Below are 19,254 nucleotides of genomic sequence, written 5' to 3' on the forward strand. Positions count from 1 at the left end.
TAATAATACAGTATTTATGAATTACTGTATTATCATAAAATTAAGAAAAATTTCCGAAATTATTCGGAACTTGGCAGATATAAACAAACCAGAGTGCCGCCCTGGTGGTGTATCACGGTACTAATTACATAAACGTTTATATCTGCCACAGGCTGCCGAGTTCCGACGTATTTGAAAATTTTTCTTAATTTTATGATACATACAGTAATTCAGTTTATAAATACTGTATTATTAATTTCATGTGATAATATGGCTTGTTTTCAACAACAGCAGCAGCAGCATGTGTGGGCTTTAAATGCTTTTAAATAACCATGGGAAGAACGCCACCAACAACGCCAACTAGCGGCAAGAAACTTTTTCTACAAACATCATATGATTCATAATGGATTCGGTTTGTTGTTTGAACTCCGACGCCAAAAATTTACTCAACATGTTGAAACCGATTATTTCGAGTTCTAGTACAGTCGAGGACCGGGGTTCTACTGTATGTATATATTGCTAAATGTGTATTAGTCTGGACAGGAGTGATAATCTAGCATTATCCTTTTTATCATTTTTCAGCATTCTGTGTCATGAAACTCATGATAAAGCACCAAGAAATATAAAATGTGAAATGTTAGAGGAGAGAGGAAAAGATTAAGTCATACAAAGCATTTTTTTCTCCATGGCTGATCAGTGGATCAGCGGATACAGGGGCACTGGGCATGAGTGTACTGTTTTTGTTGTACCAAGATATGAATTTCTTTGTCGTAATGCATTAACATTATTTTTTTTAATGATTTTACTAATAGGTAAAGTAGGAGATGACGAATCTCAAATGGAAGGAAAAAAATATGCCCCAGCACATGACCACACCACTGGTACCCCATATGGGAGCTACCTGTACTTCTATGACAAGAGAGACCTAAGCCCTGAAGACTTAAGCTTCTCAATGATATCTGAAGGTTTTACTGTATTCAGAGACTCATGTTTATCAATGTGGGTTCATATGTTTGGCGAAAATGTAAGTATGACTATTACAAATGTGGTTTGTTTTGTTTTAATGGCTTGAATGTTATATCCCATGTATCTTTATACTTAGCTTTATTTAATTTTGTAATCCATTTGTTAATATAGTGGTTGTTGTCATAGTATTCTATTAAGTTTTTCTAATATCAGTTTCATTTTGTATTGTTTGATGGACCTTGTTACATAAAGTACATTACTGTATGTGAACAGCACTGATTTAGTTTCTTTTTACTAGGTTGGCTCACTGAGGCTAGGTTTGATGACTGATTTTGGAGGATATACACTTGCAAGTATAGATCATTCAACTGGATACCGCTGGCAAAATATTAATGTAAGTTATTGGTATTTTTCAGTTATTGTTTTGTATGTGTATGCCCACAACTATCAAGAAGTGTGAGGGACTTATCCAGATTATTAGGGGCATAACTTAAATATAGTAACTAAGGAAATGTTCTTAAAACTATTATACTATGCAGCACATTGAAGTTCCTTAAACTGAAAGATTTTGGCACCATGATCTGTCAGCCTCATCTGGTTAAAAATATGGTCCAGACAGAAGAATATAAGGAACTGCCTGGGACTAAAATGTCACACAGTAACCATGGCATGTTGAGAAACTCTACCAGGCAGCTGTCTAAATAAATATGATAGCACTGAACATACCAAAAAGAGAAAGTGCTTGCTAAGCAAGCTTTTATTGTTATTGATACAATATGTATACACAAATTTCAGTATTTAATTCAGGATGATACTTGTACCCAAAACTAAGGAGAAAGCAGTGGGAAAGGAAAGAAAATGGATGAAAGAAAGTTAATGGAAATAGAAATACCAGCAAAAATAAATGTTAAACAAATAGAATTATTGTTAGATGTGTTTTCTACCTGTAACCAAGTCAATTGTACTTTTTTTAATTAAGCAACATACAAGTGACTAAAATTAAGGTAAAAAGATTATATCAAGACGACTGAGAAATATAAGTTTTGTCAGTAAGTAAAGGTAAATCTTTTGCAAAAATTAAAATATTGCACCCTTGTAGGACCAAGAAGCTAGAAGTTATTAATTTCTTTGTGTGAATATTTTACCATACGTAACACTTGCAGTTAAATTCAGGTCTGCACAGATTGTTTGTTAATATCCTAACAGATAATAAGTTCACATAATTTGATTCAAAGTAACACCCTAAAACTACTCTGTATAATTCTATTGCTTGTAGCTGAGCTATTTATTAACCTTCCTTTGACAGGTTCAGTTAGACGTTTCTCCAAGGAAGTGGCTGACATTAACTGCAAAAGGAGTTCCAAACTACTTGAATGTGTTAGCTGTGGATGACATAATGCTCTATGAAGGAACGTGTATTACAAATTCAACCCTTTTCTATTGCCGTGATGGTCAGAGCATTCCTGCCGATCAGGTAAAATGTGAAAATGAGATGTATGTACAAAGTAATGATATTACTTTGTAATAATGAATATTTTCTCAATATTTTTTATTTCTTAATTTTTTTCAGCATTTTCTCCTTACAGAAGAAGCTTTGATGCTATAAATGCCTTCCTGTAATATGTAACATTCTTTAAATATCATATTGTTCCTACGTAATGCAGCTGTGAACTAATCATGATGGAAAGAATATCTAGTGAATATTCCAATAGTTCAGACTAGAATGCTTTTTTCCGTTGTGTTTTGAATATGATTAGGTATCTTTTATATTCTTTAAATGAGTATGCTTCATGCTAGATTCTTGGTACTGGTTTGATCGTCAGTGTTTTTGATATCTGTAGGAGTATCAAGTTTATTTGTACTTCAGGTGTGTGATTACCTTGCACAATGTGAAGACCAAAGTGATGAGAGATTGTGTGCCTCTTGCACTTTCTCTGAAGATATGTGTGGTTGGCAAGATTCTGATACCTTGGAGGACCCGGCAATGCTGTGGTGGTTACGAACCAGTGATGGTCAGTTCAGCTGTTGTATTCTTATAGTGTACTGTATTATTTGTTAGTTTTATCATAATTTCCTTTTTAGACTTTGCCACTTTAGTTAGGAAGAAAATAAAAGGATCGTCTTACACAACAGAATGCCATGTAAAGAATGGTGATAATGACATTATTATTATTATTATTATTATTATTATTATTATTATTATTAATCTTTAGAGGAATACTAAAAATAACCTTAAAGAAGCTTCCTCTTGCAAGTATAGCATAGGGCAGCAACAGTTATTGTACATCATGTACTGTCTAGATAACTTCAGCAAAGAGTAAATGAACTGAGAAAGAAGATTAATGATTAGCTGGGCAAGGAAGAATGAGGGTTTGGGAAGAGTTGAATATTTTCCTCATGAGTTTGATCAGATGTCTTTTGAAAAAGCTCTCAGCTGGAAGTATGGAAGAGAGAAAAGAAAATTTCCTTGTTACGCATAATGAAAAGAGAAAACTAGACATCACCAGTACTGTACTACTGTTATATACTACAAGATACGGAGTTGTTAGATAAGAAACTACTGAGTTGAACAAGCGTAACCTAATTTAAAATCCTATCAGAATCCCCTGATTTTGAAAAACATTTGTGGTACAGCTGAATTATAGGTTTATACCTTATTCTCCTTGTAGTCAACATTGATTTCTGTCTTTCATCTAGGTTATATTGGAAATGGCTGAGTATTCTGCATTCTCATATTCTTCCTTTCATTATATTTATTGCCTTTGAGGTAATTTTCGAAACCACCCGTAATCTCAGAACCACCTCTCTAGTCCCTGATAATTATACAAGTTATAATCTCCAAATTGGTATGAAAATGAAGTAGGATCTTCTGTAGATTATAAATTGTGGAATTATCAGTAATTGGGAAGGTGGTTTTCAGATTTGTTGTGGTTTACAAAATAAGCACTATGTGAAGGGTAATCAGCCATTTAGATGAAAGATAGAAATCAGTGTTTACTATAATGCAAATCAAGCAAAAAGCTGAAATTCAATTGTGTTAAGAATGTACTTAAGATTCAGGGGATAGATTCTGGCTGGCCCATAAACTTTATTTTTATAGAGGCTTGAATTCTGTGGATAGAAATTATGGAAAAGATATCAGATCTAGAGACTGAGTAGCTGCAGCATTGACCATAGGCTCATCCATAGTTATTTAAGGAAAGAGAGAAATGAAAGAAAAGTGTTCTGGTTCAGTAAATACCTAAAGTACCATTAGATTAAATTGTATATGTTTACTGGAATATGGTAGTCCAAAACACGGTCATCTCCATGTATCATTTTGTTGGTGTAAATCAGTTATTATTATTATTATTACAGTACAAGTATTATTACAGTACTATTATTTGTGGTAGTGATGATATGGGAATTGTTGTTGATTGTTTTGTTGTTATTAATTTTAACTGCCATTGGTTTTACAGGTACTCTTTTACCTGAGGATCCTCACAAGTTGCATATGGAGGTGTCTGAGAAAGATGGCAGTTCTTTAAATAGTCCAAGGATTGTTACTCGCTTGCTTCAGCCCACTCATCATACATGTGCACTTTATATGGATTATAAGCTGTATGCTCCAGAAGGTTCAGGTAATTTTCATGTTTTCAGTAAATTGTTGATATATGTTGAAAATGAGCCAAATGACTCATAATTCTTTACTGTATTTTTCATAAATACATTTGCAAAGAACTCGAGTACTGAATTTTTCTTAGCAGTTCTAAAAAATGAAGATGATTAAGGTAATTATCAATACATTACATAACATTGTTCAATTACCTTACTTATTTTTCATAAGAAGATACAACATCTTCACATTTTTCACAGGTGGATGAATCATTTTCATTATTGTCTTCTAATATAGCATTTGCTCTAAGTCAGTTCAAGTAGTATTCCTCCATAAATAGTGAATGCATAGGCATTCAAAAGCAATTCATGCAATTTTCCCATTTTGGGAGATAATTGATTGAATTTGAATATTTCATAAATTGGTTAAAGGATACTTTTTTATTTTTAAGAGTATTGTACCTGAATAAAAATATAACTATTATTTGAAGATATCTTTTTTTTTTGTTAGTTTTCATATTTCCATTTTTGCATGTAATATATCTGTTGTCAGCTACAATATTGCATGTGCATGCCACCTGTTTGCATAAAATTACTACATGAACAAACAAAGCAAATAACATGGCTAATTGCAAAGAAATCTTAAGTTGATCAGACAATAAGTCGGAAATTGTCTGAATCCACTGATTATTTTAAATTAGTGGATATTTCTGAACTTGAAGAAGTTTCCATTATACTGTATTTGGATACTAGTTTGAGCTGTGCATTCCTGGTATTTTAGAGGCAAATGAAGGTGCCTCTGGCTGCGATTCCTCAGTCTAAAGATGAAGAAATGAATCAGTATCAAGAAGAAATTGTCTATATATATTGACATTTACTTGATCTTATCTACAGTTGTACTTGCTTTTTTGAGCACTGATATATTAACCCTTAAACGCCTATTGGACGTATCATACGTCGACTAAAATTGTCTGTTGGGTGCCGAGTGGACGTACCGTATGTCGACTACAAAAATTTCAACCTTCTGTCAACTTTGACTCGACCGAAATGGTCGAAAAACGCAATTGTAAGCTAAAACTCTTACATTCTAGTAATATTCAATCATGTACCTTCATTTTGCAACAAATTGGAAGTCTCTAGCACAATATTTCGATTTATGGTGAATTTTTGAAAAACTTTTTCTTACGCACGGGTGGTAACTCAGCCGAAAATTTCATAAATTCTTTCGTCATTTTGTCGTAATTTTTTGCACTGTTCTGTATTATCCGTTACATAAAGTTTTATATATGAAAATATGCGCAATTTCATGTACAATACAGCAAAATACAACCCATGGTTGTAGCTTTTATCAGTTTGGAAATATTTTCATATAAACCACGATAACTGCCAAAATTTCAACCTTCGGTCAACTTTGACTCGACCGAAATGGTCAAAAAACGCAATTTTAAGCTAAAACTCTTACGATATAGTAATATTCAATCATTTACCTTCATTTTGCAACCAATTGGAAGTCTCTAGCACAATATTTCGATTTATGGTGAATTTTTTAAAAAAACTTTTTCCTTACGTCCGCGCCAGAAATTCTTTCGTCACGTCGTAATGTTTGCACTGTTGTATATTAGTCGTTTTATATATGGAAATGTGCACAATTTCATGTAGAATACAACAGAAAATAACTCATGGTTGTAGCTTTTATCAGTTTTGAAATATTTTCATATAAATCACGATAACTGCCAAAATTTCAAGCTTCGGTCAACTTTAACTCGACCGAAATGGTAAAAACGCGATTATAAGCTAAAACTCTTACATTCTAGTAATATTCAATCATGTACCTTCATTTTGCAACAAACTGGAAGTCTCTAGCACAATATTTTGATTTATGGTGAATTTCTGAAAAAAAATTTTTTCCTTACATCTGCGCTGGTCACCGGCCGAACATCTCAGAAATTCTTTCGTCATGTTGTCGTAATGTTTGCATCGTTTTACATTAGTCGTTACATAAACTTTTATATATGAAAATGTGTGCAATTTCATGTAGAATACAACAGAAAATAGCTCATGGTTGTAGCTTTTATCAGTTTTGAAATATTTTCACATAAATCATGATAACTGCCAAAATTTCAACCTTCGGTCAACTTTAATTCGACCGAAATGGTAAAAAAACGCAATTGTAAGCTAAAACTCTTACATTCTAGTAATATTCAATCGTTTAACTTCATTTTGCAATAAATTGGAAGTCTCTAGCACAATATTTCGATTTATGGTGAATTTTTAAAAAAAACATTTTCCTTACGTCTGCGCGGTAACTCGGCCGAACATCTCAGAAATTCTTTCGTCTCATTGTCGTAATATTTGCACCGCTTTAAATTGGTCGTTACATAAAGTTTTATATATGAAAATGTGCACAATTTCATGTAAAATACAACAGAAAATAACTCATGGTTGTAGCTTTTATCAGTTTTGAAATATTTCCATATAAATCACGATAAATAGAAAAAATTCGACTTTCGGTCAACTTTAACTCGACCGAAATGGTCGAAAACTGCAATTGTAAGCTAAAACACTTACAGTCTAGTAATATTCAATCAATTAGCTTCATTTTTCAACAAACGGGAAGTCTCTAGCACAATATTTCGATTTATGGTGAATTTTTGAAAAAAACATTTTTTACGTCCGCGCATTACGAATTCATGCAGTATTTTGTGATAATATTTTCTCTGTGTTGCTTTGATCGTTTTAAAATTTGTTATATACCAAAATCATCGCAATTTAGTGTACAATACAACTAAAAAAAATTAAGTCATTAGCTTTAACCGTTTTGCTTACAGCGCAATTTGTATACAATTATATACGAGTTTTTTTTTTCGCTGTCATATATTCCAATATTTATATATGATAATGTTATTTTTTCGTTTCTGATGGTTGCATACTAAACTTCAGGCAATGACAAAAATGAGCCAAAAATGAACTCTTAATCTTAAAAACTAAGCGTGCTGTGATTTTTGAAAAAACTTTTTCCGCTTCGGGCGCTAACTCACTGAACGCCGCGGCATACGGGAGACGTTTTTGTAAATAGGGCTTCGGCTTTAAAGGGTTAAACAAGTGTATTTTATTACAAATGGCATCCATGTGCATTTGTAAAAGTTTCAATAAAATGTATACAGTACTACATTTTTCATTTGATTTGTATTTTATTGAATATACTAATACAGTAAAAGTATAATACATATTTAAAATTTCTAAGTTGAGAATTAATTTCAAAACAGATTAGCAAATGAAACTTAGAGTATGATCATTCTGTTCGTATTTTGATATTTAGCTCATTCTCTAGAGTCATGACAGCACTTTGTTATATAATATTTTAAGGTTATTTTTTACATTTTTTACTATTATTGCTATTTTCTGTGTTTTAAACTTAAAAGTATTGTAAGAATATCAGTAACAATGCTGCATTTCATAGGTGTTTTTTCTCCTCGTGAATTTATTTCTAAATATTGTGGTTATTTATTTTCTGTTCCACACTTACCCAAGACATTATTTTTTTCATAAAATGAAATTGATTTTGACAGTGCATCTTTGGACTACAAATAATTATCACATGCAAAATTGCAGGGCCTATGGTAATGGAACATGCACACTATAGTTTATAATTGATGAATGGAAATAAAGATAAAATTGTAACAAAGAAGGCTACACATGGTGTATCCATGCATAACTACTGCAGTTCTCTCCTACCTTCTAGTTTAATATGGCACTTGTGCAATATTTTTGTATTATATATTTTATTTCCTAGTGTTTTCTTTCAGAATTGCAAAGCAATGATTTGCAAATGTTAGCATAAGCCAGTTTAGCCTCTGCATGTGCTTTGTAGCTCCAGACATGATGCCCAATACTTTACATATTTTGCATTGATTAAGATGAATATTAAAAGATTTCCACATCATGCAGTGTATGATTATTTTATTGATCTGAAAAATTCTGGATAGATTTTGGAAAATTGTATCTCATGCTGATAAATAATACAGTATATTGAGTTTAATGAAATTTTTGTTTGCTTTATGTACGAGTGATGTTTGTAGCAAGTACATTCATTTTTTGTAGTACTGTAGTTCTTTTGAAGACATACGTAGCTTCATTTGGAATAACTTGAGAAGCGCATAAATTTCATAAACCACTGTTTTCACATAGAAAAAAGAGTAATGATATATTTTTGTGGCTTTCATCTGTCATAATTAGTATTGTGAAGAGATTTTATTTAGAAAGATGCCCCTTTGTTTCAGGTCCGGAAATGAACATCTACCTTGACCATGGTTCCTCAGACTTCACCAAGATTTTCCATGTGCAGAGCTCCCAAGAAGAGTGGCAGCAACTTCAGCTACCTATTGGTAGAATCACATCCCTTTATCAGATTATTATTGAAGCTACAGAAGAGCCTGGCAAAGAAGTAGTTGTTGCAGTTGATGAAGTCAACTTGGCAAATTGCTGGCCGCCTTCCCCTTGTGAAGATCTTCCCTCAGATTATGAGTGGTGTGACAACAAAGTATGTGTTCCTACAGGGGCTGTTTGTGACTTTACAGATGACTGTGGTGACTATTCAGATGAGAAAGACTGTGGTGAGTATGACCACAGTTTTGTTATTCACTTACAAAGACAGCTGAGGTTTATTAATATTATATGTCTTGTTTACTTTAATATTACACAATTTTATAATTTACTTATTTTTAAGGCATGTTGAGGTTGTTAACTTATTGTTCAGAGATAATCCTTATGTAACTTGGAATTTTAATTAATCCAGGACTCCTCAGGTCTAAGTAGTGTAAAATAAGTGAAGGTCTACCTTGCATGTACTAATTTACAAAGCTTAACACAAAAAATTATTATTCTTACATGTTTTGAATAGTTTTTCTTAGAACATTATTATCATATGTCTGTTATTCTAAAAAATTTTAAGTAATAGATTTTTCTAACTGGCTGTGAAATTGGAACTTAAAAACCATGTAAAAATTTACTTGTCAAGTAATCTTGCTCTTATTGCATGAAAGTTATAAAAAGATTGATTTTCTTTGACAGATGAATATCATTTAAGATGTGACTTTGAAAGTGATTTTTGTGGTTGGGAAACTACCTTCAATAAAACCAAATCAAGGGACAGTATCAGGCCTCCATATCGGGACCATTCTGTTAACACTGGAGATGGACACCACCTGATTTTTGTTTCATCTACTCAAGCAAAGAGTGTGTTCACCAGCCCCATTATTGGTCCCTCAGACTATTGCATGGTAAACCTCCAAATATCTTATGTTTATATATTTATCATGAGTCTTGTAACCTTATCATGATTTTAGATGTTAGCTGTTATAGATTTAGTTTTTACTTAGAACCTATCATTCTAGATTTAGTTGTATTACTGCCCAGTTATATTTTAAGGCTGAAAGTTTAAGTTGTTTATTTTGTTTAATGCAGTTTCTTAAACAAATATTAATACTGTATATCATCAGTTATTTATACAACTTTTACTGATTTTCTCTGGTTTGGAATTTGCATGTTTTGATTGTTAAAGATATCTGTTTAAAAATAGGAACTTGCAAAAGCAGAAAACAGTGTAGTTTTGTGGCACTTTCATGAATAGTGGTCATTTCATTGAATTCATCTCTTGAAAATTTGATGAACTTAAAGTTCCTTGATCATAGAAACTTAAGATTTCCCCCCAAATTATGATCTGATCTCATTATGCATGTGAAGAAGTGACTTAGCATTGATGCATTCATTTGTGATTTATTTGATAAGATTTCTTAAACATGCCTTTGATTCTTCCTGTATCTGAGTATGTCATTTATTCATCCAGATCCGTCTGTATTATGCAGTTGGGGGAGCTAGCACAACTACCTTTTATATAACTCTTCTCTCAGCTTCATCTTTGTTACCTGTTGTAGTTGATTCAGTCACAGCACATGAACAAGAGGTGTACTATTGGCAACGCTTTGAAAAGATTTACCAATCAAATGAGAATTTTTATGTAAGTATTTGTAATTTGTATAATTTTCAAACAAAATTCTGTAACCAAAATGTTTGACTAGAAAATGTCAGTTACAGTAGCAGTTGGTAGTCATTGTAAATTGCTGTATTATTAAATTTTTGTTTTGGTACCTGAAATCTTTCTTCCATGCAAAGATGATTGCTAATTCAACCTGATGTTTTTTCTTTTTTTATTTCAAAAGCTGGTATTAGAAGCAGATATAGAAGAAAGTGGCTATGTAGGTCTTGATGATATTTCACTGACTCCTGGGTGTAACATAAAAGATCCAACTCAGTTCCCACCAACAGTTACACCTGAACCAAGCCCTTGCTCTCCTGGCCAGTTCTACTGTAGCCATAAGGGCAATTGTATTGATGACCAATTGGTACGTTGCCATTGATTGTTTTTAGATTGCAAGGTTCTTATCTTTCATTTCTTCATTTTGTTTCAGTTGACTAAGATTTTTTTAATATTTCAGAAAATTTTGAAATTAATATTTTAGCTATTGTGGAAATTATTTAATCTCTGGATGCAACAGTGTCCATTGGGTTTAGGAAAGATAGTCCAGCTTCCTCTTGAGTAGCCTTGCACACATTCTGTATAGTTCTTTTTACTGCATTTTTCTTTCAAATATATTCAGTTAGAAAAAAGAAGTCATCTGAAATTAGAATTTGGTATGTTTCCTTACTAATGCAACTTCTCCTTTTATAAGGTATGTGATTTTAATGAAGACTGTGAGGATGGAGAAGATGAAAGACTCTGTGGGTCTTCAACCTTTGAGGAAGACAATGGTGGATGGCAGGACATAAGTGATGGCGAATATAAATGGTCAAGAATTAACGCCAGTAAGGCACATGGTCCTGATGATGTCGCCCCTGCATATGACCACACTAATGATGGGAAAGTACCTGGCTTCTACATGTGGGCTTCAGCTGAGTTAGCAGGTAATTGATCTTTTGAAAGCTTTAAGAAATATGCCAGTAATGTTATCTCAGATATTTTCAAGTATTTTTCATAGATATCAGAGTGTAATCTTTTCTTCACTTAATCAAGTGCATTTGTGGTGAGATTTTATATCATTATATTTTTTACCTTCAGATGAAAATCCAGAGTTCAGCCTTCTCAGTTGAGAAGTGTCTATAATGGAGATAATTTTGACATTGTTTCTAGTTAAAATTTGTTAATGAGTTTTTGCAGTTTTAACATTGTTTCTAGTTAAAATTTGTTAATGAGTTTTTTGTATTTGCTCTGTACATTATATACTTAACTACTTATACTCAACTACATGATCATCAGACAAAGAAAAATGATAAACTATATCTTTTGTGATATAACTCGTCATGTTTATTTATTTGCCAAGTATTTTTAGCTATATCTGTCATCATTTTCTATGTAGATAACTCTTTGCTGTATAAATTTAAGTGAATTTTTTAGTACTGTATTCCAGTTCAAGATCATGTTCTGCCTAAGGCCTTTAAATTTTGATATACTGTACTGTCTACATTTGTGTTTCATCATGGTTTTTATTTTCATGAGGGTATATAGAGTATATATATATATATTTTTTTTTTTTTTTTTTTTTTTTTTTTTCAGATTATCCTGAGGGAGTTGCAACAATGTTGTCCCCAGAAGTGGGGCCTCCTGGGTTGCAGTGTTCGCTTCAGTTTTGGTATTACTGTAAAGATTCTCGTCCCTTGTTTAGCACTTCGCTGTACACAGCTAATAACACCCATGAACAGATCTATCAAGGGCTTTTGCAGTGTTCTTATAACCAAGGATGGAGACATGGCAATGTTTATATTGGTGATCAAGATACAACAGTCATTGTAAGTGCTGCTTTTGTGCCTAAAAAGTTGTGATTCTTGACCAAGTATTTAATTGATGTGCCATGTGTACATACTGTCACACCGTGAAAGGAGGCAGTATGTGATAGTGGCCTGTTGTTTTACAAATGGTTTGTTCAAAACATTTGCTAAAAGACAAAATATAAAATTTATTCACAGCATTAAACACAAGGTTGTCACTCCAGATTATAGAACGTGTAAAAGGGATTTTGTAGAGGTCTTTTTTATTAGAACATCTCAGTGCTTCCAGCTAATATTAAAAGAAATTCATTGGAAATGAAACACTGCATTCTCTTTTCTGCTTGAGATGACTGCAGGAAATGTCAGGTTTTCCTTCTGCCTTCTGTCTGTCTACTCTTTCTCTCTATCGCTTGCCTTGGCCATTATATATAGTTGCTCTCAGCTCTTGAAGTTTCCTGTTTATGCCTGCATTACCACATTACATAATGTTTCTTGTATATGCCTGCATTACATAATCCTGGTCGCCCCTGGCAGGTTGGAAATATCTTGAGTAAACAGATTACATAAAACCTCTTGAGAAATTGTAACTAACATGCTTCTAAGTATAACTTAATTTACATATAATTTCATTAACATCTTAATGAACTTATGTTTCTTAAAACTAAACTTATGTATGAATTTAAAACACACCAATATAAAGTATCTTGAAGAGTAGAGAAAATGAAAGAATTTGTCTATTTTTGAAACTGCAATAGAAAATGGTGCTAAGAGAACTATACAAACAAACAAAACTATTATCTCACATTTTTAGTTTAACTCATATAAATTTGTTTTTATTACTGTAAATTTAAAACTTTGCACTAATTCATTAACAAATCAATATTAATTTTTCTCATGTAGAAGATATAATTTTCTTAATGTTTCATACCTGTGTATTGTGATAAGAAACTGGATACTCTGGAGAATGTATGATGTTCTGCAGTTTACCATATTTTTGCCATATTTTTAATCATGGCTTATTGTATTAGCCCCTTGTATGAACTTTATTAATGATTACAAAATATTTGAATATATTGATTTGATGTAATTAGGACATTTGAGGTCTAGTGTTATGTCATTTCTCACTTGAAAAGCAATGGATGTGTGAGGCTTATGTTAAAGGATATTATTCCATATATCTTCTGTAATAATTCCATGCCTAAAAGGGTGTTTTTCATAGGTCTCTTTGAAATACAAAAGCCTCAGTCTTTCAACCATTAAATGTACAAATTCAGTGTACTGAAGAGTGTTTGAGTTTTATGTCATCTGCAGTAGAATACAGTTCCTAAGTTTCTCTCTTTCCACTCCTTCGTAACTAATGTATACATCTCAATTATCTTTGCTAGTATCTTATGCTAATTAAGTTGAATGTGTGTTATAGAACATTTTATTAATCTAGTTATACCTTACTTGGTACTGTTTCTTAACTGTAGACTGTAGATTATTTTAGTTTGGGGAGCCCTTTACCTTATGACTTGTAATTGAAATTATCTAAGTTTAGATAATATTTAAAATTAATGGATGGAACTTTCTTTGTTTCTTCTATTTCAGTGATTTTATTGAATTAAAAAAATGCAGTGTAGCAAATAGCATGTAGAATGTTAAGACAACACGACGTATGATTTTATTTTTGCTTCTAGTTTGTAGTACAGATATATTGTAATCCTGTAATGTATTTGACATTGTATCAGATTTCCCTTGACCTATTACTGTATAACAGTACAGAATCCTTTACAGATGTTTCTGATAATGTATAAGGTACTGCTAAGATATTAGACATATATGGAATGTAAAGTCTTGATTAAAAATTATGTTCGAATTCTGTATGGCTTCAAAATATGATTTTGTAACTACTATACAGTATATGGAAACATTGTGTGTCTACATATAGAATGGCTGGACAAATTCTCTTAATAATTTCAATTCTTATTTTGAACTGCCACGGAAAGAATTGATCTCCATATTTATTGAGATAGAAATGGTTAGTAAGTCTTTCTTTTAATCTGATCATTACTTTTAAATTCATAAAAAGAATTTAGATTAATAAGCTATCTTTTCTTGTTACAGGCTGAGCTTCAGAGCTTGTTGTTCTCAGACACACACATTGAAAAGCAGTATGACATTGCAGTGGATGATGTGCTTTTTAACCGATGCTTTAAAAACGAACCCAATGCTGATGTGAGTTTTCTTCAAATAGTTTTGTCATGTCTTTCTAATTTGTAGTATTTAAAGTAGGCTGTAATGCTTCCTGAAAAGTCTCTTACCAGTGCTTTACTTATTGTAATGATTCTTGATTCTTATTCATTCATATACATTTTATCAGTACAGTATTTGTATATTTTTATAACTTTTTACGTTTTTATTCATATTTAATTCTTTTGTCTCCTTTTTGCTGTTTACATGTGAATATGTTACTGTGCAGAAGCTGTTTTTTAGCATTTAAATAAGAGGTTGATATTTTTAATCTACATAATTTTTAATTCAGGAGGATATTCAGTGCACTTTTGATGAACCTTGTGGGCTTTACGAAAATCATCATGATGATCGAGACTGGAAGAATGTTGGCGACTTATACAGTAAGTTTAGCACCACCTTTGCATAATACAGAAGTACCTTGCTGTTTGTGGTGAAAGTATTGACATTTTTTCTTTGCATCTGTTTTCCTTTGATTTACCTTGTTTATAACTTATAATTTCTTTTTTTTGGTATTACAGAAGTTAGAATAATGATAGGGACTGTATGTAAGGCCAGTACAAAAGTTCGCATAACATAGTGCATCTGAAGGATGATTTTTGTGCCTATAATTTTTTGCAAGACATGAAGTGTTGCACACAACCCTCATTTTAGTGTTGACAGTGCATCCATTATAAAAAAAATGTCTTTTGATATTTATTTTATTAGTGCAGAACATAGAACTTTAGAGATAATAGCCTACTTAATTCATGCCTTATGTCTGTCATATAAACACACAAGAATGTCCATTATATCAGTGGTAGGAAAGAAAGGGGTGTCTGCATTTCAAAGAGAAAGGTCTAAAAATGAAGAAACTGAGTTCACATTGAAAAAAGCAATGTAGACAGCCAACTAACCAAAATTTGAATGTGCCTATCTTGGCACAATAATGGGGATGGTTTTAGTTTTGTTTATCATGGGCAATGAGAAATAATAAGTAAGATAGAACTAAGGTGGCAAGCCCTGAACCTGTTGACTTTATGTATTGTCCCAGATCTCAGTGTAAGGTACCCTCATTTCTGGAGGACTTTATCTGAAATACCTAAAAAGGAATTTTCACAATTCCCTTATTAAAGGAACAAGAACTTTTCCTCCAAAGCCTTAAGTAACAAAACTGAATGAGATTGTTCAGATTTTATTTGATGCTTTCCCAATGGTTTTGAAGTTGTTGTTGGGTTGTCCACTGAAGTTTCATTAGATACTTTATTTCCTAAAAGACTCCATCTGGCTGGTTACCTTCAAAATGATAAGACGCTTAGAAAGGATTTGCCCAGTCACTTTAAGATGTAGGAGTGAGAAACAAAGCTGGAATTGACATTGTAGTGACTGAATGAATCCCAGAAGAGTAGGTTTTAGGTTAAAATCTTTGTCATGTCTTCTCAAGGCCATTCCCTTTGTGAGTAACTGCCCTTACTAGGAAGAGAATATACATTATGAGCTGCATGTGAAAAAACTGTGAAGAATATGTTTGTTCTGCAGTCTTCAGATGTCCTAATATTTAAAGGTACCTTAGGTATGCTGTACAGTAATCTAAAGTAACCTTTGTGAGCAATAGCACCATACCAAATCATTATAAGCTAACGAGAAATTAGAGTTCTCTAATTTAACGTAGCATAGGAAACACTATTAATAAAAGACTGTGTGTTAACATGTAAGCAGGAAAACTCAAACCTTGTAAAATCCAAGGTTTGAAAGTTTTCATTAAATGGTCACATCCAGTGTAACGAAACTATGTACAACCTGAGGTAACCTAAATACCACAAATAGTGCCACAGATACTCAGATTTGGTACATGAAATATAAGCAAGCAATATTGCTGAAAAATAGATGCTAACAATAACCTCCTCCATGGTGATTTTAATTGCCTACCAATGAAGCAGCAGGCCAACTCTATCTACTTAGCTACAGTAAGCTTAAAAGGAGAGGAATCAGGTATGCAGATGCTTACATTTGAAATTGTAATTGGTCCCATTGTACCCCTTGCTATGGTTTCACTCCCTCCCTGCTTAACATTTAAGCTTTGAAATAGTGCTTCTCAATTACTGTATTGTTTACCCATTATACTTTCGTTTTTAGTAAAAGCAGAATAATTTGGTTCATTTTAAAAAATCCATTGATACAAACAATGTTTATTGTTAGTAAGGACAAATGGGAAAATATACATCTGCAAATTATTGCAACACTACAATAATCGCACAAGTTGAATAAATTTAGCATGTGGAATATTATTGATTTCTTAAAATCTTTCCAGACGACTATTTGATGATAGCTGGTTCTGAAGAACCAGCAACAGCAGTCCTGCAAACATGGTGGAGATCCCCTTCCATTGGCTTCTGTGTATCTTTCCGGTAAGCCATTTCATTATTTCCTGTCATTGATCATTAAAAGACTTTGTAGTAAAAAACATTCTGTTCAGGTTTAGTGTTAATGAGCTTAGAGATAAATTTTGTTTTATCTTTTCCTGTAAATTTTTTTTTCCTGTTAGAATGCTGGTTTGGATGTCATTTTGAAGCCAGATTGTTGTACTTAACTGTATTGTCATTAAGAATAAAATAAACAACTGAATCATAAGTCAAAATGGTGTGTTGAAGTTAGCAAAAAACAGAAACTTCTTTATTCTTCACAGATTTTTTCAGTTATGGAATATTATAATAAATTTACTTTTCAATTATATATATTATTTATATTAAAGCTCATGTATATAAAAAACATAAAGAAAAATAGGCAAAAATTATGGTGATTTCTATTTTGGACAGTTTTAACAATAATCCATTTTGAATAGCCCCTGCTTGCATGGAAGATAGAGTTAAACCATCCCTCAACACTCTCCAGATCTCATCCCAGTGTTACCCAACGTCAATATATTTAAGGTTCCATTTTTATTTTATATTGATGACATCATTTGATGCCATAGGAATCTCAAAGAATTAACATTCATATAGACTTCTTGTGATTAACCTGTAATTTTTCATAGCAATTGTTGTTTGTAATCTGTAAGACCTTGGCAATCTTCATAATGTTGTTTGAAGATCATGTATGTAAGTTCACTGAGGATCAAGCATTTTTGTCAGAGTTTTGACAGCTTTCATTTTTTTCATTTCATGTCTTCAGGTATTTCATTGAGGAGAAAGCCAATCTGACAGTAACCCTGAAATGTAGAGAATCAGGTGAGGAAGAGACCCTCTGGACAGCAGATGACAGCATGGAATTTCTAGACTGGCGTACCCAGTACCTTAATGTTCTAGCAACCTGTGACCACCAGGTAAAGTGACCAGATATCTAATATGAGAGAAGAAATTTTTTTTGTACCTGAAAGTTTTCTAATATGAAAAATGTAACATCTTAGATTTAAAATATTGAACACCAGTTTATTGCAGTGATGTGAAGAGAACATGTAGTTCTTGACTATTTGCAAGAAGAAATTTTGTTATCTGTTAAGTTTCAGTTTGAATATCAAGATTTTGATCATTTTTTTGCATTATGGAAAAGTCTCAAACCATTCTTTAAATTTTGTTTGAAACCCTTCTGCAGCAAAGGAAAGAATGCAGTTTTGCTGAAGTACTTTGTATTCTGTATGGATACCAAATGCTGTACTGTAATATTTTTCATCAGGCAGTTACAGGACCATTTCTTACAGGTAGGGGTGACAGCTTACAACATAACATCACCTCAGAGGATTAAATTAGATGATTTTAGCCTAGTGCAAGGTCAGTGCCCAGCACCTTTAGTGTGCACATTTGATGAAATGAGTGCAGATTGTGAATGGGAGAATACTCAAGTTTCAGGATCTTCTTTAGACTGGGCCATAGCTGCTGCTAAAGATGGAGTGCCAAACACCCCCTCGTAAGTTTTTACCAGTTTTTGTAATTATATTGATGCATTCCTTTTTTTTCATTGTTTGTGTTTGTCTATTTGTACATCAGTTCTTATTTTATAGTATCCATGTTTAACAGGTATCCACTAACATGTTTTTGGCATTTCAGCTCTATCTTACATTGTTTTTTGATGAAATGTAGTGTGTTCGTTAATGCTGGGGACATTAATGAAGTTTTATAAGTTTCACAGAACAATTAAAGATTGATGATGTAAGTTACAGAATAAAGAATACTTGATTTTTTAAAAGAGAATTTTAATTCATAGTACTTACTTCAAATACTTCCCCCCCCCCAAACCTCTGTTTTTTTATGTATTCTGTTTTCTTTCATCATAGAGTGGATCACTCTTGGGGCACAGACAGTGGACATTATGTATACCTTCCTGTCAGAGATGACAATATAGGTCAGTTTGGTGTGTATTCAAGCCCTGTCATCACAACAACTGCTTCAGATGGCGATTGCTTCAACTTTTGGTTTTACCTATACTCTAATGAGTAAGTTTGGTTATTATTAGCATGGTTGTGCATTTTAGAAATGTGTTCATTTGCATAATTAAAAGATTGGTAGGAAAACTTCACATTTATATTGTCATTCTGTGTTTGTAATACATAGCTGTAAGTTATTAAATAAATATAAAATGATATTAAAGAGTCAGTTAATAGTCTCTTTAGAATAAGATAAAATGATGTTAAAGTTCAGTTATGAGTATACAGTACTTATAGATATTTAAGTAAATCAGAAATTTTTT

The 19,254-nt window shown here is 32.3% G+C and overlaps 1 protein-coding gene across 1 annotated transcript in view; it reads left to right on the top strand.

Moving 5' to 3' along the window:
- LOC136846940 (MAM and LDL-receptor class A domain-containing protein 2-like) overlaps positions 1-19,254 on the top strand; it is a 212,146-nt gene that overhangs the window by 129,872 nt on the left and 63,020 nt on the right. Inside the window, 17 exon segments of the mRNA XM_067118195.1 lie at positions 792-1,003; positions 1,244-1,339; positions 2,252-2,419; positions 2,813-2,957; positions 4,404-4,565; positions 8,820-9,152; positions 9,610-9,818; positions 10,385-10,555; positions 10,758-10,940; positions 11,268-11,499; positions 12,149-12,381; positions 14,467-14,577; positions 14,885-14,975; positions 16,883-16,979; positions 17,743-17,893; positions 18,269-18,474; positions 18,842-19,000. Of these exon segments, the coding sequence (XP_066974296.1) occupies positions 792-1,003; positions 1,244-1,339; positions 2,252-2,419; positions 2,813-2,957; positions 4,404-4,565; positions 8,820-9,152; positions 9,610-9,818; positions 10,385-10,555; positions 10,758-10,940; positions 11,268-11,499; positions 12,149-12,381; positions 14,467-14,577; positions 14,885-14,975; positions 16,883-16,979; positions 17,743-17,893; positions 18,269-18,474; positions 18,842-19,000 (2,959 nt within the window).

Source organism: Macrobrachium rosenbergii, chromosome 16 (assembly GCF_040412425.1).
Source record: "Macrobrachium rosenbergii isolate ZJJX-2024 chromosome 16, ASM4041242v1, whole genome shotgun sequence".
Lineage (NCBI taxonomy): Eukaryota > Metazoa > Arthropoda > Malacostraca > Decapoda > Palaemonidae > Macrobrachium > Macrobrachium rosenbergii.